Raw genomic sequence first — 22,899 nt, forward strand, 5'->3', positions numbered from 1 at the left:
CTTGGTAGCATTAATGTCAAGGACATGGGGAAGAGAGATAATGCAGAATCAATTCAATTGAAACACTTTTAATGTGCTGCTACAGTACACCATACCATTACATACAAGTACCATTACTGGTGACGGTGATGGGGGCTGTTATGAAAAGCTTGCGATATTATTCAAATCTGATATGGCAAGTTAACAAAGCTTTTGATCCATGTGAGTAAAATTATTGTGTAAAATCGATAGTGCAGCTTCTTACAGAAGTCTCTTCAGGGCCTTCGGAGTCTTTCACTTACATGTCAACATATTTACTCCCTAATAGTATTTCTTGTCCATAATAGGGGTAATTTTACTCTGTTCAGTGAAATGAACTTGCAAAATACTGGAAGGAAATGGAATTTCACATTCTGATTGAAAGTCTTTAAGAGGTTGCTGCAAGACATCAGGCAGCAAACTGAAAATCTTAAGATATTAATAAAATAAAAAGTAAAAAAATTATTTTATTAGCCTCTCCTTCTATAATTATAATTAAACGTAATGTTCTCACTCAAGGATGCATATGATAGCTAACACTAAGGTTCAAATAACAGGGTTTTAATGTTACCATTATATGTAGGGCAGCCAGTACTCATTGTAAAATTCTGAAATGCTTTGTACAAAGTATGAGAGAAACAGCACTTGAATAAAAAAAACCATTTCTAGCTTTCAGGGTCATTACTTCCTTCCTCTGGGAAGATGAATATGTTTTGTGACTAGAAATGAGGGGAAGATCACTTAGACCACCCGTATCGAACACTTATGTGACACATTCATGAGTACTGCTCCAAAGTTTGAGATCCATGTCAGATTTAAGCAACACATTGAAGCAACTCAGAGGCTGGATGCTAGATAGGTTACCAGTAGTTTCAAACTATGTGCGAGTATTATTTTGTATAACACTATTGAGAACATTTAGAAGGCATGAGAAATCAGGGATCGGATGATAGACAGCCTTTCTTCCCTCTCTCTATTTGCGAGTGGAACGGTACCATTTGTTTGCTTGTGTAGTATGTATATACATAAAAATACGGAAGAAAATTGTGACTGCCTACTACATTAAGAAGTAATAGTTGAACTAACCTAAAGCTTCGTGATTTACTTCAAATGTTTTGTCCCACTGACACACTCTGACAATCAGTGACTTCCATCTATAGCAGTCTTACAATTTGGAGATGTCAGTATTACTTCGATCTATTAATATTCCCTCATTGAGCTCTTTTTATTTTAAGATCACATAAACTGGATTTTTGAGAAACTACATACAGGAAGATGTGATTGGCATATAGCTGTTTGTTTACAGAAAAACAACGAACATAATTTAAGCATATCGGTAACGCACACACGGCAAGAGCACATATCTGGGCAAGAGCACTATACTGGATTTCGCCCCCTTTTCCCTAGAAACCTTGACTAGAGTAATAACTTTATTTGTAGCATAGTCTGAGGTCTACATTGGGTTGAAAAGCGATAATTTCGTTGACAGTTGTGGAACACAGCGAATGAGAAATAAAGGTTGTGGTAACAGACAGACGTGTGTCTTTGCCTAATATTTGTTTGTGGCATATTTAAATGCACTTTCCCACATTTAACGCATTTCTCATAATAAAAAAATAAAACTACTAGGTCATCCCCAAAAAACATATATTAGAAAATGAACAAGCATCTGACGTGTTTTGATGCATATTACGTACAGATATCGTACATAAACTGGAAAAATGCAATGGGTGTTCCACTACGCATCCTTTACCATATTTGATTCGTTTTTCCGCATTTGCTACTGCTGGTATGGGTTCACAGACAAATTCGTGCTGCAAACGTCTCAGTGGTAGTTAGCCTACATTAGTAAGCAGCAGTTAATGCGTTAAAAACATTTAGACACATTGTCCGCAAAGCGTAATATGTGTTATGCTATAAATCACTCTGCCTTTCGACCAATAATTTGTAATGAGTTTGTTTCAATCAATCACGTACGGCTCTAATATGTAACCTTGACTACGCTGCGGATTTATCATGTCACCATAATACAGATTATTCGCATTTAAACCTTCTTTCTACATTTTATTCTGTTAACGGAAGCTTCATTCAAACAATCTGGATTGATTTGACATTCCAAAACAACAGCTGTAGGCAAGTCTGTATAAACACTGTAGCGAACGTGTGACGTCACTTACGTCAACAGAGTTGTTTACAGGTCTAGTCACCAGGTAGCGCTGTCACGCTTTCAGCCTTGTTGATGACGTCATGAAGCGATTCCTCGGGGCCCCCGAGACGCACTTTATCTGTTACTGAACTGAATAGTCAATACCTGTGGTTTGTTTACAAATGGCTGTTGATGAATTAGTTTTTGGCGGAATTGGATGGTGTTCGTAAAAGTCGACATGGAAGAGGACGAAGTGCCTCTTGCATGTGCCAACAGAAACTTGAGAGACAAAACACGAAAACAGTCCGAATCACTGTTAAGATCTGCCGTGAAGCGTTCGCAGAGATCTAAGGAGACACCTCATAGACATGTAAATACGTGATGTTGCAGTAACGTTTGTTTGTTTTTTGAGCACACACAAAATGTGTATTCGTTCATCATAGCAAAACACTGAGACATGCACGGCACTATTTTGCTGAGAAAATTAGTATCACATGTATAAGCACTCGTATTTTTCGTAATTTTTTGTACATTTTGATAATATTTATTGATTGTTATTCAGAAATCCATGTAATTAGTGATTATACAGTGGATGAATGTAGTGTACGATCTGTATTGGCAGCCAATTGACTGAATTACTTGTTTATTGCACATGTAAAGCCTCGAAATTCAAAGAAAATGCAATGTAGATGAAAGGTTTTCGTTTTGCACAATAGTATGAAAAAGAGAAGAGCTCAGTAAATTTCAATGAATTTTTTTTCTCTTACTTACAGTTGGATTTGAGGTAATTTCCACAAAACGGTGCACATCGAAGTCCGATATGCACCATTCCTTGGAAATTGCCCGATTTACTAGTTTGAGTAAATAAAATAACATGTTAAAATAAATGCACATCTGCAACAGTTGTGACAGGGCGCAGAATTTGTGTTTTAATTGGCTTTGTTCATCACTCTGTTTCAAACTGCGCATATTTGAACCATCAATACCTATACTCTGCAAATAAGTTTGTAGGCCCTAGTGCATGGCACAGGGTACGTCCCATTGTGTCGATTATTGTGTCTTCTCCCATTCTATTCACATACGGATTCTGGGAAGAATGATTGCTTGCATGCCTTAGTGCGTATTGTAATTAATCCAATTTTGTCTTTGCGATCTGTATGAGATTGATACGTATCGGGTTGTTTTGTATTCCTGGAGTAAACACTTGAAGTTTGCTCTAGTACATTTTCACTTGATACTCTACATCTATTTTCAGACATCTGCACTTCGCTTCTTTCAGCTTCCTCATGACTCTTTCCTATTGGTTGAACAGATGTGACCATTTGTGTTCCCCTTCTTTGTACCCCATTCAGTATTACCTGTTAGTCCTATTTGATGTGGGTCCCACACACTTAAGCAGTATTCTACACTGAGTCACACAAGTTTTTTTGTATGCAGTCTGCTTTGATAACTGATTGCATTTCCTTAGTATTCTAGCAATGAACCACATTCTGCTACCTGATTTACCTAGAAATGAGACTGTGTGTTTGTTGCATTTCATATCCCAACAAATTGTATCCTGGTTATTAGTTATCTGCTGCATACATCTAACCTTCAGCTGTCTCCTGTAGCATCACACTTAAAGATCTATCCTCTTCTTGCCTGAACTGTTAACCACCCATGTTACCCCTCTGTGCAAGGCTATACTCCAGAAAACAATTTGTCTTTTTCAGAAATACTTTTGTTTTTGTTGCCTATCTGCATTATAGATAATCTCTACTTCAGACAACATCAGTTATTTTATTGCCAAAATAACAAAACTTGTCTACTACTTTTAATGCGTCATTCCCAAATCTAATTCTTCAAGGCTATCCTGGTGTAATTTAACTATGTTTCATTATTTTTCTTTTACTTTTTTATATTCATTTTACAACCTCTTTTCACGATACACCCCATTCCATACAGCTGCCCTTCCAAGTCGTTTGCTGTCTCTGATGGAATTACAGTCTCGTTGGCAGACTGCAAAGTTTTTATTTCTTCTCATTGAACTTTAAATCACTTTCCAAATTTCTCAATGGTTTTCTTTACGTCTCGTTCAATGTTCAAATTAAATAACATTTGTAAGAGGCCACAACCCTGTCTCACTCCCTTTTCAATTACTGCTTCCCTTTTATACCCTTTAAACCTTATAACTGCGATATGGTTTCTGTATATGTTGGCATAATCTGTATCTGACCCTTCATAGTCTCGGATGTTGTTGAATTTAACATATGTTAAAATTCAGGAGTAAGTAAGTAAGAAACACATATTTAGTTGGTTTCTCCAAAAAAAATTCCTGTCTCCAGATACAAGCCTCCAAAGATGATGCTGCAAACACCATTTTGAAGATGCAAATTTCGGAAAAAATTTTAAAATGCTGTATCTCTGTAACAGTTCTAGGTATTTTGTTAGAGCTTTTTCATTTGAAAGATAATTGCTTTATGAGTACAATGGTATCCTCAGTTTGGACATATCTGTCAAAGTTCTTTTTCTTTCGCCTTTTGAATTTTTTTTATAATTTGCAGATTTTTTTTTCTTTCAAAAATGCCAATCCAGAAAAGTTAGATTTTGTTTCTGTTGATTAGTACCATGTAATACTACATTCTCTGTAAAGGAGAGCTTCCACTTTTAAGTTGGGCAGGTTTTATTAAAAAAAAAAAAAATCACTTTTTTTAACTTTCAAGGGTAATACATGTCTTCGCTGAAGCTGTTTCTTACTAATTTCTTTGTTACATTGTTTATTTCTGTTGCCTTTGTTGCAGTTATTTCTTATAACTTTTTTGGTTGCAGTTAATTCTTATACCTTTTTTTGTTGTAGTTATTTCTTTTCACTTTCGTTGTTGCAGATATTTTAGTTTCTTTGTCTTGGTTATTCATTGCAGGTTTCTGTATTGTAGTTGTTAAGTGCTAATATATATACAGGGTGTTACAAAAAGGTACGACCAAACTTTCAGGAAACATTCCTCGCACACAAATAAAGAAAAGATGTTATGTGGACATGTGTCCGGAAACGCTTAATTTCCATGTTAGAGCTCATTTAAGTTTCGTCAGTATGTTCTTCCACCTACGATCAATGGAGCACGTTATCATGATTTCATACGGGATACTCTACCTTTCCTGCTAGAACAAATGCCTTTACAAGTACGACACAGCATGTGGTTCATGCACGATGGAGCTCCTGCGCATTTCAGTCGAAGTGTTCGCACGCTTCTCAACAACAGATTCGGTGAGCGATGGATTGGTAGAGGCGGACCAATTCCATGGCCTCCACGCTCTCCTGACCTCAACCCTCTTGACTTTCATTTATGGGGGCATTTGAAAGCTCTTGTCTACGCAACCCCGGTACCAAATGTAGAGACTCTTCGTGCTCGTATTGTGGACGGCTGTGATACAATACGCCATTCTCCAGGGCTGCATCAGCGCATCAGGGATTCCATGCGATGGAGGGTGGATGCATGTATCCTCGCTAATGGAGGACATTTTGAACATTTCCTGTAACAAAGTGTTTGAAGTCACGCTGGTACGTTCTGTTGCTGTGTGTTTCCATTCCATGATTAATGTGATTTGAAGAGAAGTAATAAAATGAGCTCTAACATGGAAAGTAAGCGTTTCCGGACACATGTCCACATAACATATTTTCTTTCTTTGTGTTTGAGGAATGTTTCCTGAAAGTTTGGCCGTACCTTTTTGTAACAGCCTGTATACTGAAGAGGCGTCTAAGAAATCTGAGACCATCCAGTGAGCTCTGTGTTTTCATAAGGAATTTGCCAGTTGACACAGTTGCAGTGTTTTTTTGGGAAAGCACTGTTTGAAATGTCTTCTGACTGGGGCCACAGAAGAGTGAAGTGTGCTGACTATTTGCATATCCATAAAAGAGTGCTATATAAGACAGACAAAAAACAGACTTTTTGCAGTTTGGGAATAGGTGTTCTCATTTGAAGACTCTGTTTCAAAGTGAAGATGTTTCCAGTGATTACTTTTTGTGTTCTAAATATTTTGACAGAATAACAACAATGTTAGTATCTGAACAAGGTGCAGCCTCCCATGGTGCAGATTTTGCATCAATAAAGGATTAAATACCCTGAATCAATCGTCTAGCTACAGAGGTAGGTGTTGGTCCTGTTAAGAAATTGTGGCCAGTGAAGCCCAGTCATAAGCTCTATGCATCAAGAAAGGGCAGAGAAATTTCTAAAGCTATGGATCAATACACTACAGCAAAACTGATTACACCATTCAAAGTAGAAATTACACGTTCAGAAAAAAATGAACCAAAGCACTCTTGCAGCTCTTTCCAGGAATTTTTCACAAATATCAATTCAGCTGTAGAATATTGTGCATCCTACAATGAAAAGGTGCAAGTTTTAACTATTATTCCAGAGAAATTTTCAAAGAAAACAATTTTGAACAATGTTCCATCAGTTCAAAGTACATGGTAGCCAAATCAAGAAATGTGAGGTCTGTAAGAGGAGTCTTTGGAAGACCAGATTCCTATTATGGTCATTTTGTAGAAGCTCCTTGAGTTCAAATAGTGCAGTCATTTTATCTGGAAGGTAAATGGGACTGTTCTCACCAGAGTGCCAACAAAAAAAGACACTATAACTGTAACAGTTGAAAGTCAAAAAGTTGTGAAAGTGAAGACATACATGACTTGCACGAGACGTAAAGCAAGAGACTTTTTTGTTTCAAGAATATGGTGACTCCCCTGGAAAGGGAGGACTGTCTTCACAGACACTTGGCCTGGAAGATGTAGCAGATAACTCTGCAGAAATTACATTTGCGATATGGGGGGAAAATAAATTAATTAAGAAAACTGTTGCCTGTGACAGTTTCATTGATGAACTTGGTAAATGGTCAGTGAAAGCAGTAACATACTAGCATCTGAAGAAATTGCAACAACAACACATTGCAAAAGTGAAGGGTGCGTACAGGCTGAAGAATTATGTTTTAGTGCTTCACTGTGATTTTGCTGAGAACTGGTCTGTAATTCTCCCACAAGAAGCACCCTGTATCATTGGAGTAATGATCAGGTTTCAGTTTTTACAGAAGTGACATATTTTCAAAACAAGACTACAGATGTTGGAGTTATATACTGTATAAGTGATGCCACAGGCCATGACTCATCATTTGCTTTGGTAGCAATGCGCAAAATTCTTCAACAACAAACGGGGGCAGAGAAGATCATCGTTATTTATGATGGTGCTCGTAGTCATTTTAAAATTCATTACCAGCTGTTTGAATTGAGTAAGTCATTTTTGCCAACTGACTGGGTATACAGTGCTACGGGAAGGGGCCTTGTGATGGTGTAGGTGGCCTGCTGAAGCACCATGCTACAAAACATAATCTTTCCAGACCAAATACAGCAGTGATTCAGAATTCTGAGGATTTTACGAGAGTTGTGAAATCTTACACACCACAGCCCTCATTCTTTTATACAAAGAGGAAATGGAAGAAATACATGAGCAGAAAAAAGAAGAATGGTCTAAACGTACTACTCCTATGAAAGGAATTCAGAAGACACATTTTTGGACTCAAAGTGATGGGCAAACTCATATTGCACTCACTTTAAAGAAGAAGAAAGAAGAAATTTCTTTCATTCGGCCAACATCTCATAAACAGCAGGGTAATATTAAGATTCACAATCTGAGAAGGGGGATGTTTGTGGTGTGTGTGTATGACTGTGGCTGGTGGATTACAGAGATTATAGACACCAGTTATGAGTTAGACGAAACTGTAGTGAACTTTATGCTACCACATGGACCAGATGTTGGCTGTAGGTTTCCAGCTGAAGGACATCAACACCACCATCAGTGCTCATTTCCTGTTCATAATGTTTTGAAAATTGTAAGTGCTCCATTTTTTATTGGTTCAACAGGAAGGCATCACTCTATATCAAAGGAAGATACTGAAGCAGTGGAACACATTTTTAGTTCATTGACTGGCTAATTTCATTACAGAAAAGAGTGCAAAGAAGTTGTATAAATTGAAACCTTTAAGTCTTTGGACCCTTTACATACATTTTTGAACCATTTAAAATGCTTGAAAAATGAATCTCTTGCTCATCTTTCAAAACTAAAATTGTGTTAAATAAGGCTTGGTTTTGATTTTTATGAGCCTGTTATGTGGTAATGTGGTAATAAAACATATTTTATGTATTGCAAAAATTTCAGTTGTTTATAAAACCTGTACAACCTAAAAGTGGAAGCTCTCCTTTTCAGGGAATGTCAAACTATATGGTGTATTGTGTATTGAACTGGAAACCTAGAAACGACAGAGAGGCTTTGTCCTGCTGTAGCCCTCAGTGGTTCACAACCTCACAACGGGCCACAGCAGTCCGCACCCCTCACCTCTGCCCCACACCGAACCTAGGGTTATTGTGCGGTTCGACCCCCACTGGACCCATCCTCCCCCTCTCCCCACCCCCACCCCTCCTCCACCCCCCAGGAACGTCTCATACCAGATGAGTGTACCCCAAATGTTTTCGTGGTAGAGTAATTACGGTGTACGCGTACATGGAGGCAGTGTTTGCACAGCAATCGATGACATAGTGTAACTAAGGCTGAATAAGGGGAACCAACACGCATTCACCGAGGCAGATGGGAAACCGCCTAAAAACCATCTGGGATTACAGAGGCATCTGATTCCACCTGTCTACTTTGACACATGACGTCACCAATATGGCGGAAATGACCATTCTCAACATCTCCAATATGGCACCTATGACGTCATTACATAAACACGACAACAAACACAGAAATACATACAAACCAACAAATACATTTCCCTCCAAAAATGTCATCAGACTATTGTGACCAGCACAGGAAATTGGGGGTTTTTGGGTGGGGAAAAACTAAATATAAACACATACAGACACACACCACAATCCCAAACCACACAGAACGATGAGATAAAAACACCACGAAATTCCCAAATTCCGCTACACTTGCAATAATGACAGGAATCGGTCACTTCTCTTCACCTGCGTAGCTCAACCACATTTGTCGAAACCACAAAATAAAAAACAAATACTCAGAAAATTATTATCACACCACAACTATCGATACCTCAAAACCAACACCTGAGAAACAAAAATTGGAATCGGACGCTTTTGTTGACCTACATAGGTCAACAGCAACTCACGATACCAAAACACACATAGCTATGACGACACATTGGAATCAAACACTTCCCTTGACCTATATTCCTTCGTTGCAATTTTGCACTTCCTATCAATCTCAGCATTAAGATGCCTGTATTTTCTTTTGTATGTTTTATTTTCTGCATTTTTGTGTTACTTCAGTATTTCATCTTTCAATGTTACCCAATCCTCTTCTGTTCATTCATTTCACCTATTTCAGTCAATCATCGCTTAATGCTCCCTTTGAAATCTCAACAACCCCTGGTTCTTTTGACTTAGTCTCTTTAATTTCGTGTCTTTTTGCAGTTTACTCAGTTTTAGTCTGTAGTTTGTAATCAGTGAACTGTAGCCATATCCCCCATCTCCAACTAGAAATTTTTTGCCGTTTAAAATCTGTCTTATGGTGTAATATATCTGAAGCATTCTGGTGTCTCTAGGTCGTGTCCATACACCTTTCACAAACTACTTTCGTGATTCCCAAACGAAGTGTTAGCAATGACTGACTGATTGTGATCTGTGCTAAATTCTATCAAGCTGTCCCGCTTTCTTTTCATTTCCCCAGTCCATATTGTCTTCAAAACATTTTTGGAAGATGACGATCAACAGTCGTCAAGTAACGTATAAAATGTATGTTTGACAATGAGCTGTTTTTATTTCAGTCGTGGACTATCTTCTCGGATAAGGGTTAAAATGTTTCAAGCCACCACATTACATTTGTCATTACTTAAATAATATGCAGGGCTTGTCATAAATATCATTATACAACACAGGACTTTTAGAAGCAAATATACTAAGTGTATACAGAGCATGTCATATCAGTATGTTTGCTCCTAAAAGTGTGCACAGATCACTTAGTATGTTTGCTTCTAAAAGTCCTGTGTCGTATATTGATATTCATGACATGCTCTATGCATTATTTAATTAATGACAAATGTATCATGGTGGCTTAAACCATTTTAACCCTTATCCCCGAAGATGGTCCATGACTGAAACTGGTTGTATTTGGGTTTAAAATAAAAGCAACTGATGGTCAAACATGCATTATCTTCCTTGCCCTATTATCAAATTCCAATTCCTCATTACAATTAAATTTTCATCTTATCTTACTACCTTAATAATGTTGCTCCAGGAGATGTAACTGTAAAATGCTTGTGTTTAACTATCTTAATAATTTTTTTCTCTCATTATACACATTTTTCTCAATTTCATCATCATCTGCTGAGATAGTAAGCATATAAAGTTGCACTACTGTGGTGGATGTTGGGGTTATATCTGTATCAGCTACAGTAATGTGTTCACTATCCTGTTGATAGTAGCTTACCTGCATTCATATTTTATTATTCTTTAGTAGACCTACTCCCCCTGTTCTTTCTACCACCTCACTTCACTAACTTCCGCTATATCTAACTTCAACCTATACATCTATGTCTTTAAAATATTAACCACTCCAATTAATTTTTTTGAGACTCTTTTATTAAGCTACCTAAATGAAGCAGGTTGTGAAACATGTGCAAAGTGGTCACTGGTGGAATATAGTTGTACTCCAACATTTTGAACACTTAAGATAACTAGAAAATTTCCAAATCAGTGAAGACATATTCATATACCTGCACACAGAATGAGCGAATGTTTTACCATTTTGCACTGAATGTGCACTAGATTCTTGGTACTAAAAGAGAAAGAAAGTAAAGCAGTTTCGGAGTTTGCTAGTCATGCAGAAAAAAGGCTTGTTGCCAATTAGTTTGATTTTTCTAATGCTTCAAAAATATCATTGTTTAGATAACTCTTTCCAACTAATAAAGATAATGTGTTTGTTTTCTGTTTTATATAGGGAATGAATGGCTTCACATAATAGGTTAAACTAATAAGTATTCAAGAAACTAATTTTTATCTTGTTTAATTTGCTTTCTAATAATACATCATCAGTACATGAATGACGTATTCGCAATGCACACCATTTCATCTATAGGTACACTAGTACATGTTGTTATAGAAGCAGCCAAATTCTGCTTTGTGCTCATATGAAGACAGACCAGAAGAGGAAATGACTACACAAAACTGAGAGAATCTTGTATCATAAAACAAGCAATTTAATGTCAACTTTACGGTGGTAACTTATGTGTTATCAATTAATTGATTGAGTAGATGCTCACATAAAATTATATTTGAAGGAGCGATGGATACTACACTGCCTCTAATGATGAGTTAAATCATATGTAATATTATTAAAGGAGTTCTTACATAGTTCTTCGTTGTTTGCATCACAAAACAAGTTGTCAGTTCCAAATGCTTAGCCATGTTGGAATGAATTACCTACAAATGTTTACGAGAGTATTACAGTCTTGCAGTTATTGAAGTACTCAAGAAAAATAGAAAAAAAAATAAAGTAAAGTTAATCTCATTCACAATTAAGAATTGTTTTCGTGTTTACACTATTTGTCCTAGAGGTAAATCTATGACTTTACACAATAAATAAACAATGGTGTTGCAAGGGTTTGTGGTTACAGTGTACATAGCTAAATAACCGATGGGAAAAATAATCATTTACATTCATATAGCCACTGTATTTTTGTAGCATGCTCCTACATACAACAACAACAACAATAATAATAATAATAATAATAATAATATTTGATCAACATAGTTATTTGGTGAAATAATCTTTACCAATTTTGCAGTAACATTTACATGTGTGTGTCGAATCACCATGCTGCACATGGCTTCAGTACGTGAAAGAGAGTGCAAATGCACTTCGCATATTTTGGTGAAATTTGCCGAGGATGACTGATGCTACCACACTGAACAACAGAACCTACCAAGCATGACACAGCTGAGTGAGCACTTGCCCTCAGCCTTTGCAGATGTCACACATTTATACTCACCTGCACACAGGCTGTACATTTGCAGTGCCATGTTCCATGAAGTTCCCTTATCACCCGAGTTGGGCAAAACTTTTTCAATTGATGGATAACAAATATACGTAAAAATTTTTATTGGTCATTTGTGAATAACAAATAAAAATATGTATTCAAAACATTATTATTTTACATGAGTAAAAACATTTGTTCGTGGTCTGTGAATAAAAAGTGTTCTGAATAATAGATAAATTTGAAATCTGATGAGACTTATTGCTCCAATTCTTTATTATTTATTCAACAGATGTGCTATTTGTAGCCTTGAAATTAGTTTTCAGAACACTCTTTTTTTAAACATCTCATCAGCAAATTTATTTGCTTTTTGAAGATTTTCTGTTGCAACACAATACGGAAAATACATTCTACATATACAAAGAGTATATTGGTATGTTATATCTCTTGAAATTGTCTTTATTTCAGGATAATGATGTAAGACCTGCAAATATTGAAAAATCATCAACTTTCCTATAGTTTTTGGCAAATATATTCATTGTGATTCTACATTATACATTATACCAATTATACTGTCAACTACAGGAGTCATACCACACAATATCCACCAGTACATCAACGCAATACAGCTACATCCAAACGTATATATACAACTACAGAAATCTGTAATTATTGATACATGTTCAATTACCCGAAAGTTCCTAAATGCAATGTAACATATATTGTACAGTTAAAAGGAAGTCACGCTTGATCGAGGTCCGTGTCACTTTCCATTTTTAACCAGACATAACGTCTGAGATGGGAAAGAGAAATAATAATAATAATAAAACTTGTACTCGATAAGGAAATCACTAGACAAGTAGCACCAACAGTGCACCACTGTAGCTGCTCTCACCACCAGCTACTAATTACTCTCTTCTACCAGACTAATATCCAACAACATTCCTCCTAGGTCATTTGCCTTAATAATATTCACTCAAATAATCTTTTAGTTCAATTTATTCTGTACTGTCCCTCAGCTAGTGCAGCTGGGCCCTTAGACCCAAAAAACATAATATACCAGTCACTTAGCTTCTACCACCTAGTATGAATAGTTATAAAACAGCATTTCCTTCATACAGTTCTCCTGAGGTTATGTATAAATATACTTTTATTACATTTAAATTAAACAGAGTATTTACCCATATCCCTTTGTTCCTCAAATTAGTGTGGAGGTTCTTTGAACATCCTTTACTTTAAATGTTGAGATGAGTAATATTTATTCGCTGGTGGTTTGCTACAAAAGATTGCAACTCCTGTGTACTATACATGCCGTTCAATTTTCATGCTACCAGGCTGGCTAAGATTGTTGTTTTAGGGTGTGGCAGTTTTGTAACCTTGAAGCGTTATTCATACAGGTGGTACAGTTTACCTGTTAACTTTTATTCTCTGAACTCCATTTATAGTTTTTAAATAGAACCTGTTCCTCTACTTTACATGGCACTGAGATAACCTTTTCGTCATATCTTTTTTCATTTTTCTCTTTCTTTGATTAAAGATACTGTAATACTAGCTCCTGAGGAATGGTCATTTTCCATGGACCTTTGAATACATTTTAATATTAGTTCTCCTTCTGTTTGTCTTCCTAGTATCTCTACTGGAGAAACTTGACTGACAGAGTGGGCTAATTTATTACGTTTTCAAAGGTACCTCAATACACTAGGTCTATGCATCCAGAATGCTTGTTCATGCAATGTGTCTAGCACAGCTTACCTTATTCATTTATGATCTGGCTGCTGGGTTAGCTTGTGAGTGGTATGTGGAGATTAAGATGTGATTGACTTTTCCCAAGCTAGAAACACTGTGAACTGTTTAGCAGTAAATTGGGTTCTCTTATCGGATAGTAGGTTCTTAAGTTTTTATGTATATCTGAAGTAACTGACCATCACTCTAAATATTACACTGTTGATTGTAGCTCTTTGTAAAGAATATAATTTGATTAATTTTGACTAGGACCCTGAAATAATGACGATGTACACCATACCGCCCTCCCCTATGGGCAGTGGTTTGTAGAAGTTCTAAGCCACTAAATCCCTCAATGCTTATCGTATTATTGGGTACAGCATGATGTACCTCTTCAGAGTTTGTAATTTAACCTTTTAGCATGTTTCACAGGATCTCAATATTCTCCTAAACCTGTTGGAACATATTTTTAAAATAATAATTTTTCCTGGCATGCATTAAGCATTTCTTGGATCCAAAATAAGGGTACCCTACGTTCAAGTACCATATTAATAAATTAATACTGCTTAGAGGAATGCATAATAACTATTAGTTCACTCTGTTTTTGTTTTTTTATGAACTAAGGTCTTTTACGGATCTTCTAGTGGATTTTCCCCTGGATTCTGCTCTAAGTATGTATACATGTGCATTTAACATTTCATCCTAGCATTGCACAGTATTTCAATTATAACAAAGTAATGTAATGTCCTTTTCATATTTATTTACTTTTATGAAATATGCTGCGAAACTGCCTCTATCCCTCACATCTTTATTTGATATTACGCCTGTTGGCTACTTAAATAATGCATCTGGTACTATGTTTTCACTTCTTTCACACATACTGCACAGAAAATTTACACACCTGTAAAAACAGGGGCCACAATGTTAGTCTACTATGCAAAAGTCTACTTTTTAATAGAAAGGTTAACATGCTATGGTCATTGTGTGTTATTGTTTCATGTCCAGCTAATATTTAAATTTCGAAATGACCATACAGTGACTTGTGTTTCCTTTTTGGTAATTCCATAATTCCATTTGTGGTGTGTTAGCATTTGGCTTGCAAATGCTGTTGAGTAATGTTCTGTTGTGTGGCATGTTCATCTCTCCTGATATAAATGAGATCCAAGACTATATTCTGAGGCATCTGTCACGAAATGGAAAGGTTTGTCAAAGTTTGGGTGAACAAATAATGGTACTGATGCTAAACTGTCTGTAATTCTATTGAATTCTACACTGAAATCTTGCACCTATTGCCAAAGTATGTTGTGTCTGAGTAGGGCTATCATGTGTGGTGCATTTAATACAGCATTTGGTATAAAGTCCCTATAAAATCCTACCATTCTGAAATATGATTTGAGTTGCTTCTTCTTTGATGGTGCAATACACCAAGTTATTGCATCCAATCTATGTGGATCTTGAAACTTCCTGGCAGGTTAAAACTGTGTGCTGGACCGAGACTCGAACTCGGGACCTTTGCCTTTCGCGAGCAAGTGCTCTACCAACTGAGCTACCCAAGCACGACTCATGCCCCGTCCTCACAGCTTTACTTCCGCCAGTACCTCGTCTCCTACCTTCCAAACTTTACAGAAGCTCTTCTGCGAAGTTTGGAAGGTAGGAGACGAGGTACTGGCGGAAGTATGTTGTGTCTGAGTAGGGCTATCATGTGTGGTGCATTTAATACAGCATTTGGTATAAAGTCCCTATAAAATCCTACCATTCTGAAATATGATTTGAGTTGCTTCTTCTTTGATGGTGCAATACACCAAGTTATTGCATCCAATCTATGTGGATCTTGAAACTTCCTGGCAGGTTAAAACTGTGTGCTGGACCGAGACTCGAACTCGGGACCTTTGCCTTTCGCGAGCAAGTGCTCTACCAACTGAGCTACCCAAGCACGACTCATGCCCCGTCCTCACAGCTTTACTTCCGCCAGTACCTCGTCTCCTACCTTCCAAACTTTACAGAAGCTCTTCTGCGAAGTTTGGAAGGTAGGAGACGAGGTACTGGCGGAAGTAAAGCTGTGAGGACGGGGCGTGAGTCGTGCTTGGGTAGCTCAGTTGGTAGAGCACTTGCCCACGAAAGGCAAAGGTCCTGAGTTAGAGTCTTGGTCCGGCACACAGTTTTAATCTGCCAGGAAGTTTCATATCAGCGCACACTCCGCTGTAGAGTGAAAATTTCATTCTAGAAACATCCCCCAGGCTGTGGCTAAGCCATGTCTCCGCAATATCCTTTCTTTCAGGAGTGCTAGTTCTGCAGGTTCGCAGAAGAGCTTCTGTAAAGTTAGGAAGGTAGGAGACGAGGTACTGGCGGAAGTAAAGCTGTGAGGATGGGGCGTGAGTCGTGCTTGGGTAGCTCAGTTGGTAGAGCACTTGCCCGCGAAAGGCAAAGGTCCCGAGTTCGAGTCTCGGTCTGGCACACAGTTTTAATCTGCCAGGAAGTTTCATATCAGCGCACACTCTGCTGTAGAGTGAAAATTTCATTCTATGTGGATCTTGTTTTAATCTTTCAGTATTCACTATATGGCCTAAAAATTTGACACCACTTCTACCATGGAAAACTGCGACAACACGGAAAACTGTGACAGCAAAAACACGCCGAATCTATATAGTGACAAGCACATGAGCAGAAACTTCTGCAATAAACATGAAGACAAACTCAAAGTGAAAATATTCTCTGACAGCCATGGATGTGAAATTGCAAAAATACTACGTTACAGTCATTGTATACAAGCAACTAGTATTGTCAAACCAGATGCACCCATTTAGGAACTCGTTAGAAACATAGAAACTGAAAATGATCATCATATTGTTGTCATAGCTGGAGCCAATAATGTCTATAAAAACAATCTCCACAGTGCAACACGAAACCTTAAGGCAATACTAAATTCAACAGAAGAGAAATCAGTTTTTGTAATCGGAATTCCACATAGGCATGACCTTTTGGAATGGTCATGTGTGAACATGGAAATTCTAAAAGCAAACAGGCAGTCCTCAGAGATTTACAGGGCCTACCAAAATGCATATTTTGTAAGTCTGGACTGCTTGCAAAGAGATTGTTACACGAGACATGGCACGCACCTTAATAACGAAGGCAAGAAGGTTCTGTGGCAAAACATCAGCATGATACTGAAAGCATCTGACAACCAAGAAGTAATTGCTGCTCTTCCAGTTCCTTCCTTGACCCAAGCAGAGCCTGAACAAATGGTTACTTCTAAAGCAGCAGTGGAGGTGAAAGCAGCAATTGTACCTACACACATAACAAATGCTGCAGTAGCAGTACCTACCACACTTCATCTACAGGATTGAACAGCAGCAGAAGATGAAGCTTTTATGGCTGCCCGGGCGTGGCAAGCATAATTTGGATATGGAGTAGGACGTGACCAGGTTGTGACTAAAATCTGGTGGCAGGAAAACGATTAGTGCCTAATAAGCGCCAACTAGTATAAAACAGTTACTTAGCTTTATTGACAGCGAAGAGTGTACCATAGATACAGTTCCAAGTAGTGTCCAAAGAGTATTCCTGATTCGTGGCCTAAGTCGTTATACAATACTGAATCACACAGCGAACTAGCTAACCAAACAACGAACGACGGCACTGACGACTGCAACGAGCTGTCTGCCAGACCCCCTGACTCGGGGCCAGCGCTCCTGTTATATCGTGTAGCCAGAGGGTGCTGTAGGCCTCAACTCAGCAATGGCGAGGTGTCTTTGGTCGGCGGCAACGCCACGCGCCGGTGGCGGTCGCGACGGGAAACTGTGGCAAGCGATGCGACGGCGGGGCGTGCGTGCTATTCGGTTGGGTCCGCGGATACAACAGAAGCAACATCCATATCTCCACAGTCACGAGTTGCCACAACAGTGCCTACAGCAGCAGCAGCAGCAGGAGCAGTACCTACCACAGTTCATCAGCAAGACTCAACAGCAGCAGCAGGAGAAGCAACAACCACATCTTCACAGTCACCAGACGCCACAACAGCGCCTCCACACACCATAACAGCAGTTCCATCAATTCCTGTAATAGCAGCCTCACCTACAATATCATCACAAGGAGGGAAGAGTAGGCATACAACAGTTGATGTGCTACCACTCCAAGTGAACAATTTTTTAGTAAAAAGGCAACAGGAGGCAGAAATCCAAAAGATAAGCCTTGTAAAAAGGTTTGAAAACGATTCACCATAGTGTAAGCAATAAGAGTAGAGATCTTAAAATATGTTACCTTAACATTCAAGGACTGAAAGATAAAGAACTTATCATAAATGATTTTGGTCTTGATAACCAGTTTGATGTTTTGTGCCTGAGTGAACACTGGGGTAATGAGAATGAACTTGCAGTTACCAAATTTGACAACTTTAGTATAGTAAATAGCTACTGTAGGAAAGAGCACATTAGAGGTGGTGTGGCAATTTATAGCAACCAGTCACTCAATTGCACAATAACCAAACTTGACTTAAATTCCTTGTGTGATAAACAGCACTTTGAAGTTATGGGTATAATCATTAATAGTCATAAGCTAATAGTAGTATCCATGTACACATCACTAAAGGGAAGCAATAACATATTTTTAGTAAAAAATGAACATGTTACTATGATATTGCAATAGGAGGTGATTTGAATGCTGATTTTGTTGTTACTAAATGTAAGGGTAGTGTCGCAGAACTGGAAAACTTACTAAGACAATACAGTTTACATCATGTCAGTAACAGACCCACAAGAAACAAAGCATGTTTATATAACATCTTTGTATACTTCAAGACCACTGAAAACACATGCAAAGTTGTAGTGTTCCCATTCTCAGACCATGACTCTGTATCTCTAAATTATACAAGTAAAATTCCCCTCAATAGGAGCAATACAAACAGACCTGTCCCAACAATTGTGATTACCAGACCCGTAACTGAGGATAAAATTAAAACATTTTGTAATTCCCTTGCTGACAGAGACTTGTTTGGCCATTTTAGTGTCGATGGACATTACACATCAGGTAATGACCTGCCAGCCAAAATAATATTTGATAGATTTTTTAATGCATTCTTGACACTATTTAACTATAGTATTCCCATAAAGAAAAAATAACGGACAGCAGCCACAAATCAAGATCTCAAAACAGACAAAATATGTGGTACACTAAACAGCTGACATCTAAAAAACAAGTTGTGTTACTGTACAACATATACAATAGTATGAAATCTGACTATGCCAAATCAGCCTATGCGGAATGCAGGAAAGAATGCAAAAAAGCCATCCTGCAAGCCAAAAAACCTACAATGCCAACAGCATATATAATTCCACCAATAAATACAAAACTGCTTCGAAAATAATTAATAGTGCTGCCACAGATACTAAAAAAGACAAAATTAATATGCTACCTAAAACACTCAAGGATGTTTTTATTAATTCATTGAAAGAAATAGGAGATACAATTATCAAACCAGACATTAGTCCATCAGAGTTACTCTCTCAAAATTGGGGTAGACAGTCACTAAACAAGCATTCTAACCTCCAAAGTATCGCCTAGATTTGTACAAGTGGTCATATAACAACTGAAATCATTTGATAGCTTAGATATATATGTCATATGATGCAACCTGCTAAAAAAGTGTGGGATTGCATTCTGTACCCTTTAACCCATTGCATAAACAAGTGCTTACTTGAGGGATATTTTCCAGATGAATTAAAACTGTCTAGAACATCCCAGTATGCAAAAAGGGAGATAAAGACTCTCCATCTAGTTACAGGCCTATTTCAATAGTACCTGCATTCTCCAAGGTAATAGAATGCAGCATGTACCAACAATTATCATCTCACTTTGAGAACCTAGGAATAATTAATGTTACACATTATGGGTTTAGGAAGAATCTGTCGACCATTGATGCAATTGACATGGTAGTCAGTTACATCCTCAAAGTTTTTGAGGACACAGGCTTTGCTCAGGTCTCATTCTGTGACCTAAGCAAGGCCTTCGACTGTATTGCGCACACATCGCTACTAGAGAAACTAGAATTCTACAGCATCAAAGGAAACAGTCTCAGACTATTAAAAGCTTATCTTAATAACTGTAAGCAGGCAGTTTGTGTTGGTAAGAAAAGTCAAACATAGAAAATGTTAAGGTAGGTGTGCCTCATTGATCTGGACTGGGCCCCTCCTGTTTCTGGTAATGATCAGTATCCTCCCCTCGTTTATTAGATCCACCACTGTATTGTATGCAGATGATATCACTTTTCTACATAGCAGTAACAACCATAAAGATGTTAAAACCCGTGCTGAAAACACACACACTCACGCAGCATATTGGTTCAGAGCAAATGGTTTCTTGCTAAATGAAAATAAAACTCAGCAGATAATCTTCACTCTCAGAAACAAGCCACTATCAAATGACCCTAGTTCTGTTAAATTCCTGGGAGTTTATTTAGATGAAAAGTTATCCTGGGACCAACATGTAAACTAAATTAGTAGTAAGCTATCTAGAGTAACTTATTTATTAAGACAACTCAGAAGTTGTGTACCTGAAACATACGTCAGATAATCTTATTTTGCATTTTTACAAAGTATAATATCCTATGGCATTATCTTGTGGGGTAATTGTAGTCATATACATGACATCCTATTATTGCAGAAGAAAGCCATTAGGATAATTACAAATTCTTCACATAAGGCTCACTGCAAACCCTTATTTACTGAACAAAAAATTATGACAGTAATAAACCTCTATATATACAATGTCTTAATCTATGCGAAGAAGAACCTGCAAGATGTGAAACATAGAGAAAATGTACATTGTTACAATACAAGAAGCACCAAACACATATACATGCCTTACCACAGACTATCAAAATCAATAAATAGCTATGAAGTCGCAGGGCACAAACTATTTAATAAGGTTCCACATGCTATACAGGATCTTCCTGAACATTGATTCAAAGAAAGACTGCATGAATGGTTAATTGCCCACCTGTTCTATGACATCAATGAATTCTTCTGTAAAATGCAGTAATCCAATAGATGACCCACTGTACATTTATTGTAATATGAACTAAAATATTTCAGTAGTCAATACTTTATCACACTGTATCGTAAATTGTATCTTCATTTGACATTGCCAATTGCTACAATGGCTTAAAAACAATAAAATCTATATTATTATTATTATTATTATTATTATTATTATTATTATTACCATATTGTGATTTTGAAAGTTTAATGGTTATCATGGGTGAAAGTAATCTATTGGAAAGTTGATCTACAATCTGAAGATGTTCAGTCCAGGCTCTAGATATGATTACTTTGACATCAACATAAATTAAAGAGAAGAGAGTCTCTCAGGTCATTGATAATAGCTTTTTCTAAGGCTCTGGAAAAGAAACATTGAAACCAAACAGTAACACTTTGAAATGATATGATCTACCTTTGAAAAGTAAATGCAATATACTTTCTTGATTCTGTGTTTATAGTGGAATTTTCCAATATTCAGTGGTCAAGTTCTTGATAGTAATCTATTTTTTTCCCATCAATGTTGTTGATAACTCCTTAATAATGAAGGGGTGGTGGGTCTCTACCTCTCTGGTTGTATTATTCTAGTAACTCTTAGCACATTGAGTACTAATCACACTGAACCATTTGTGTTTTTTAACCACATCCAACAGATATTTATAACAGCTATTAGAAGATACTATAATATTCCATGAAATCATTCTGTTAATTTCCTCTCATACTGATTCTTTTGTTGCTACAGGAATTTTCTATGGTTTTATGTAAAATAGCTCATAAAGTTTTTCTTTAATGAACATTCAAAATCTGTAATGACTACTGCCTCACTGAGAAAATGTGCATGCGTTTACTCAACAAGCCTTTCAAATCTGCTTTATCTTTTATTCCAAGCCCTGTGAAATTACTAATATTAGCATATATGCCCTCTTCATTTATTTGCACATTATAATCATTTGTATGACTTTTCTCACAGTCATGTAAAATAATTTCTGCTCTTGAAGTCTTATGTTATATTTCTGTGACCTAACTCTTTGAAATGTAATGTTACTATTTCATTGTGTTCCCTGTAAGGAAGTGTTATCATGCCTTTCTTAAAATCTAGCCTAATGTTTTGCTCCATTAACCAGTTGTTTTCCCTAGAATTATGTTAGTGTTTAATCCTAAAACAAGGAGCATGGTGCAGTCAATTATATGTAGCTTAAGACTGAATCTCATCAACAAGTCTGTTTGGACCAGTTTGCCAAAGGATCCTGTGATTACTATTATTACTTTGACTCCACTTACTGGATGTTTGGGTAGTATGTGTACAGTAGTATGTCACTGTGTTTTGGGACATTTTAGTCTATCACACACACTTCATTACCCTAGTTCAGTGTTATATTTACTGGTGTGTTTCCTACTGTGCCTTTAAGTTTCAGTTGGACGTATTCCTTAATAGGCTGCTCATTTTCTTTTGACAACTCATCTGTCTTATTATTCTCATTGGTGTATCTTATTAACTGTAAAGTGATTAGTTATGACTCATTTTCATTTGCTTCTGGAGACTGAGTCTTTCCTCAGAAGCCTATTAGTTTTCCCAGTCTGTGTTAATGTTACTATTATTTATTACTATTGTTAAATGTCCTATTGTCCTTCTCTCCATTCTTCTTCTTCTTCTGCTTTTACGGCCTCATTGGACCACTTCAGTCAATCATTTCTGGTCCTCTTCTTTGGTATTTTCCCCTTCCGAGTGGCCCAGTATCTCTTCATTCGTTCCGATGCTTTTTGTCGTTCCTTATCTGTAAATACCCTTTTCATTGTATGTCGTTTGTCAATTTTTGGTTTAAATCTTATTTCTGTGTCCCTCAACTTCTTTAAATTTGGCGTTTTGTTCTGCAAATCATCCAGAGTTATTTCCAGTTCTTCCATATCCTCTCTTATTTCCTTAAGCCATCCTCCTTGTTGTTTCAAATTCCAGAGTTTCTCAATAAT

At 37.2% G+C, this 22,899-nt stretch overlaps 1 protein-coding gene across 1 annotated transcript in view; it reads left to right on the forward strand.

The window, feature by feature from the left end:
• Positions 1–2,272: 2,272 nt before the first annotated feature.
• Positions 2,273–22,899, forward strand: part of LOC124789974 (jouberin-like) — a 281,563-nt gene continuing 260,936 nt past the window's right edge. The window contains exon 1 of the mRNA XM_047257514.1: positions 2,273–2,534. Coding sequence (XP_047113470.1) covers positions 2,382–2,534 — 153 coding nt within the window. The 5' untranslated portion in view covers positions 2,273–2,381. The remainder of the gene's footprint in view (positions 2,535–22,899) is intronic.

The sequence above is a fragment of the Schistocerca piceifrons genome, chromosome 3 (assembly GCF_021461385.2).
Source record: "Schistocerca piceifrons isolate TAMUIC-IGC-003096 chromosome 3, iqSchPice1.1, whole genome shotgun sequence".
In the NCBI taxonomy this organism is placed as follows: Eukaryota; Metazoa; Arthropoda; class Insecta; order Orthoptera; family Acrididae; genus Schistocerca; species Schistocerca piceifrons.